General features: G+C 38.4%; 1 protein-coding gene across 10 annotated transcripts in view; it reads right to left on the bottom strand.

Annotated features, from left to right (window-relative positions):
- Positions 1-4,603: 4,603 nt before the first annotated feature.
- Positions 4,604-6,000, bottom strand: part of PDE8A (phosphodiesterase 8A) — a 154,152-nt gene continuing 152,755 nt past the window's right edge. For all 10 annotated transcript variants that reach the window (XR_011997113.1, XR_011997114.1, XM_072737363.1 and 7 more), the window contains one exon: positions 4,604-5,946. Coding sequence is in view for 8 of the 10 variants with exons in the window: in XM_072737363.1 (XP_072593464.1) it covers positions 5,840-5,946 (107 nt within the window). In the remaining 2 variants the exon portion in view is untranslated. The remainder of the gene's footprint in view (positions 5,947-6,000) is intronic.

The following is a 6,000-nucleotide window of genomic DNA, read 5'->3' as shown; positions in this document are numbered from 1 at the left end:
AGGAAGCTTTCCTTCCTCTTCTACTTTTTGAAATAGATTCAGAAGAAATAGGCATTACCCATCTTTAAATATTTGGTAGAATTCACCAGTGAAGTTGCCTGGGCCTGGACTTCTGTTTGGGGTTTTTTGATTACTGATTTGGTTCACTACTAGTAATTAGTCTGTTCACATTTTCTGGTTTTTCCTGATTCAGTATTGGAAGATTTTATTTCAAAAGATTTATCCATTTCTCCTGAGTTGTCCAAATTGTTGGTATGTAGCTTCCATAAACTGTCTTATAATTCTTTGTGTTTCTGTAATATCAGTTATTTCTTCTCCTTTATATCTGATTCTATTTATTTGAGTGTTCTATTTTTTTCTTGACTAATCTGGCTTAAGGCTTGCCAATTTTGTTTATCTTTTCAAAGAACTACCTCTTGGTTTCATTTTTTTTAAATCTCTCATTTATTTCTGTTCTAATTTTTATTATTTCCTTCCTTATGGTAGCTTTTCTTTTGCTGGCTCCCTTAGGTGTAAGTTTAGGTTGTTTGAGATATTTCTTGTTTCTTGAGGTAGGCCTGTATTGCTGTAAAGTTCTCTTAGAACTGTTTTGCTGTATTTCAAAGATTTTGGATCATTGCGTTTTCATTTTCATTTGTCTTCATGTATCTTTTTTATTTCCTCTTTGATTTCACGGTTGACTCATTCGTTGTTTTGTATTGTGTTGTTTAGCCTCCATGTATTGTGTTTTTTCCAAATTTTTTCTTGTAATTGATTTCTAGTTTTATAGTATTGTGGTTGGAAAAAATGCTTGATAGGGTTTCAGTCTCCTTAAATTTATTGAGATTTGTTTTGTGGCCTAACATGATCTGTCCTGAAGAATGTTCCATGTGCAATGGAAAAGAATGTGTATTCTGCTGTTTTTGGACAGAATGTTCTATGAATATCTGTTAGGTCCTCTGACCAAATAAGTATCTGTTTCCTTGTTGATTTTTCTGTCTGAATGATCTATCCATGGATGGAAGTGGATGTTAGAGCCCCCTACTATCATTATATTACTGTCAGTTTCTCCTTTCACGACTGTTAATATTTGCTTTATGTATGTGGGTACTCCTATGTTGGGTGCATAGATTTTTTTTTTTAAGATTTATTTATTCATGAGAAAGAGAGAGAGATTGAGCGAGAGGCAGAGACACAGGCAGAGGGAGAAGCAGGCTCCATGCAGGGAGCCCGACATGGGACTTGATCCTGGGTCTCCAGGATCAGGCCCTGGGCTGAAGGTGGCGCTAAACTGCTGAACCACCTGGGTGCCCAGGTGCATAGATTTTTATAATTTCTCTCTTGATGGATGGATCCCTGTATCATAGTGCCTTTCTTTGTCTCTTATTACAGTCTTTGTTTTAAAGTCTTATTTTGTTGCCAAATGTCTTGCCACCCCCCCCCCCTTTTTTTTTTACTTCCATTTGTATCATATGTTTTTACAGTCCTTTCCTGTCAGTCTTTATGTTTTTAGGTCCAAAGTGAGTTTCTTATAAGCAGCATATAGATGGGTTTTGTGGGTTTTTTAATCAGTTAAATCTTTTGGTTTTTACAGTATTTATTTATTTATTTACATATATATTTATACAAAATACACATACTCACACACTCACACACACACACACACATATGTATATATAGCCCATGCAAGTTAGGGGGAAGGGCTGAGGGAGAAGGAAGGAGAGAATCCCAAGCAGACCCCAGGCCAAGTGCAGAGCCTGGTGCCAGACCGGATCTCACAACAACAAGTTCATGACCTGAGCTGAAATCAAGAGTCAGACACTCAATCAACTGAGCCACCCAGGCACCCCCACTGGATGTCTTTTGAATGGAGCATTTAGATCATTTGCATTTAAAGTAATTATTGATGGGTATGTACTTAATGCCATTTTGTTAATTGTTTTCTAGTTTTTTATTTTTCTCTCTTCCTTCTCTTTCTCTCTTTCCTTGTGGTTTGATGGTTTCCTTTAGTGTTATACTTGGGATCCGTTTTCTTTTTTTGTGTATATCTATTAAAGGTTTTTGATTTGTGGTTACCATTAGATTCATATATAACATCTTAAATATATAGCAAAATATATTAAGTTGCTTAAGTTAGAACACATTTTAAAAGGCCTGAATTTTTACTTCCCAGTCTCCATTTTATTTATATGTCATATTTTTTTAGGTTGTGTATCCCCTGACTTTTTTTTAAAGATATAATTGATTTTACTACTTTTGTGATTTTAACCTCCTAACTGGCTTTAGAAATGATTAATCTATCTCTATATTTGCTTTCACTATTCAATTTTTTTCCTTTTGTAATTCTTTTCTAGTTATGGCCTTTTCTTAACAAAGAATTCCCTTTAAGATTTCTTATAAGGCCAGGTTAGTGGTAATGAGCTCCTTTGGCTTTTGTTTGGCTGGGAAACTCTCTCTTCAATTCTGAATGCTAACCTTGCTGGGTAGAGTATTCTTGGTTGCAGGTTTCCTTTCAGCACTGTGAATATATCATGCCACTTTCTTTTGGCCTGCAAAGTTTCTGCTGAAAAATCAGCTGATAACATTATAGGATTTCCCTTGTATGTAACTGTTTTCTTTTCTCTTGTTTCTTTCAAATTCTATCATTACATTTGCCATTTTAGTTACATGTCTTGATGTAGATCTCCTTGGCTTCATCTTGTTTGGGGCTCTCTGTGCTTCCTGGACCTGGATGTCTATTACCCTCCTTAGGTTAGTTTTTAGCTGTTTCTTCAAATAAATTTTCTGTCCCCTTCTTTCCTCCTGGGATCCCTGGAATACAAATGTTACCACACTTGATAGTGTTGCTGAGTTGCCTTCACCTATTCTATTTTTTTAGTCCTTTTTTTCTCTTTGCTATTTAGCTTGGTTGCTTTAAATTACTTTGTCCTCCAGGTTGCTGAACTATTCTTCTGTGACCTCTAATTTGCTGTTTATTCCCTCCAGTGTATTTCAGTTATTATTTTATTTTTATTTTAATTTTTAAAAGATTTTATTTATTCATGAGAGACACAGAGAAAGGCAGAGACATAGGCAAAGGGAGAAGCAGGCTTCCTGCAGGGAACTTGATGCAGGACTTGATCCCAGGATGCTGGGATCAGGACCTGAGCCAAAGGCAGATGCTCAACCACTGAGCCACCCAGGCACCCCTATTTCCGTTACTAAGTTCTTCTTCTCTGACTGGTTCTTCTTAATATTTTCTATCTTTGTTGAAGTTCTCACTGAGTTCATCCACTCTTTTCTCAGGTCCACTGAGTATCTTTATGACCATTACTTTGAATTCTTTATCAAGTCTGTTGCTTATCTCAAGTTTATTTAGCTCTTTTGCTGGGATTTGTTCTGTTCTTTCATTTGAGACACATTCCTTGGCATTTTCATTTTATCTAACTCTCTACATCTCTTCCTATGTATTAGGGAGGCCACCTATGTCTCCTGGTCTGAAAGTAGTGGCTCATGTAAAGAGGTCCTGCAGTGCCTTCTAGTATAATTGTTCTGGTGACTGGGTGCTCTGGGGTATCTCCTGTAGGGCTTTGTGTGCCCTACTGATATGGCTCAGCCATATTTGCCTTCAGTTCAGCTGGGCGCAATGGTGTGCTTAGACTGCTGTGGGTTCACTATGCTGGGTTTGGCCCATGTGCTGTTGGGAAACCTGGTGCTGCTGTGGCCTCACTGGCAGGTGGGCCCAGCAGCCAGACTAGCTGTCTGTGATTAGCCTCTCTGCTAATGAGAGAATGAGAACACGAACAGGGGATTGAGCAGGGAGCCCGATGGGGGCTTTGATCCCAGGACCCTGAGACTATAACCTGAGCCAAGGCAAACACTTCACCAACTGAACCACCCAGATGCCCCAACTTTGCTTCAATTTAAAACCTCTGTACTGCATGGGGAGCAACTTCAGGTCTTCTAATTTACTACTACTCTCTTTAGTTATGTCTGGCTTTCTGTTAAACCTGTGAAGTTTCCTGTTTGTTTCAATGACATATTCTTCGTATCTAGAATGTCTATTTGGTTCTTTTCCCAATCTATCTATTTCTTAAATTATCTTGGTTTATCTTATGGTTTCTATAGCTTTTCTCTCCTCAAACATTGTAGGCATTCTCCTCTTAAAGTCTCTTCCAGATTATTGGGTGTTCTGGGCAGTGCAGATTCTAGACATCACAGGCACTGCTCTCCCTGCTTCATCATGGTTGAATTAGTCATGGGAGAAACCATGAATTGGTCATGAGACCAATTCTCTCATGAATTAGTCCTTTCCTGTTCTTTCCTGGCACCCTGGGGAGAGGAGACGAGAGGGCTTTCTTCCACCTTGGTCCACAATTACCAATATTGGCCAAATGTCTTCTCACAGGAAAAGGGGCTTTTGTTTCCTTAGAAAAAGGGATTTTTGAGGAGCCAGCCCTGACAGCCTCAAATGGGTACCGAGGGCTGAGAAGTTTTCACCAGATTCACCTGTCCTTTTGTGACATTGAAAAAGTCATTTAACTATTAATCTTTTCTGTAATATAAAGAAAGTTATTTTATTTAAAGGGAGAATAAATGAGATATTTTAAATATTAGAAAACTCCGAAGAAAAGGTGACACATGATTTCTTAAAAACAAATAGTTTAATTTCATTTTTATCTGGGAAAAAAATACAACTTTAAAATAAAATGACAAGCACTCTGACATGTCATCATGTGTCATTTTTTTTTTATGGTACTACATTTATTCAAAACGTGAAGATACAGAACCTTTATAAATTTCTGGAATCAAAGATTCCCACCTCAGATGAAAACAGATTGGTTATAAAATGTCAGCTCACTAAATATTCCATTTTTGTTCTTTGGGAGGGAATATCTTGTAGAAACACTATAAAATAAGGCAGAGTTTTGGGAATTCAATTATAAAATTTTAGGAAAAATGTGTTAGGTCTTAATTTCATTGACTATGGGGAGGTGCCTGCAAAGCCCATCAAGCAGTTCCAGAGCTCTGCTTTCTATACAGAGGAGCAGCTCTTCGTGAGCGTTTCAGACTCAGACCCCACCCCCTGCCCCAAGACAGCTTTTCCCAATTAGCATCAATCAGAAAAGAGTTTAACATACACAAATATTTCTGTAGTGCAATAAAAATGTGTCATTTTATAGTTTTAATTTGCGTTATGAAAATAAGTCTGTATACCAAGTAATACATATTTAATGCGTATGAATCATGTAAATTTGGTCATGGCATTTAAAGTTGGCTTTGGTTTTGAAGTATTTCAAAATTCATAGAAAATATTGAACTTCTAATAAAATAAATAAAACATTTTAATAATTGATATTAACTTCAAAATTTCTTTGTATTTAATAATTAACTTCAAAATTTCTTTGCATTTTTCATTTGCTACTCAGTTTCAAAAGAGAAGTCACTTTCAGTAGTGTTCCAAAGTAAGTGATTGCACCTTCTATGATGTGAAAAAGTTGCTAAAGCTCCGATTGCCATGAGCTGTTGCTAAGTGCTGGACACAGTTGAGAGAAATTGTTTGCAACAAGACCGGCAGGAAATCCATCAGTGTCCTTTGGAGGGTCACTCTGAGCTCGTTACAAGGAAAGCTAGCGCAAACCGGTTCCCCTGTGACTCTCTGAAGAGCCACAGGCCGAGTGTGGCAGACTAAGTCGCACTTGGTGGCAATGGCATCAGATGATGGCTCCAGAAGGGCAGTGTTGTCCCCATGTGCTTTCACAGGCTCTGAAGACCTGGGCACCATTCTGCCTAATACTGAAAGGACCGAGGGACTCAGCTGCCCTCAGGAATTCCAGATGAGGGGAGGGATGAAGCTTCAGGGCCCAGGCCGCGGGCGGCACTATTCGGGGGGCGGTCGGAGGCTCCGCAGCTTCATCTCATCCAGTCCTTTCCAGTATTTAAAGTTGTTGTCAAGATGCTGCATTAACTCAGGCAGGTCTACAAAGGCTGGAGGAAGAGACAGGGCTGTGAGCTCCTTCCCAGCCGCAGAGGAGGTGGTTG

Source organism: Vulpes vulpes, chromosome 14, assembly GCF_048418805.1.
Source record: "Vulpes vulpes isolate BD-2025 chromosome 14, VulVul3, whole genome shotgun sequence".
Taxonomy (NCBI): Eukaryota; Metazoa; Chordata; class Mammalia; order Carnivora; family Canidae; genus Vulpes; species Vulpes vulpes.
Note: the sequence above shows the minus strand (reverse complement) of the source record. Positions and strands in the feature narration are given on the sequence as shown.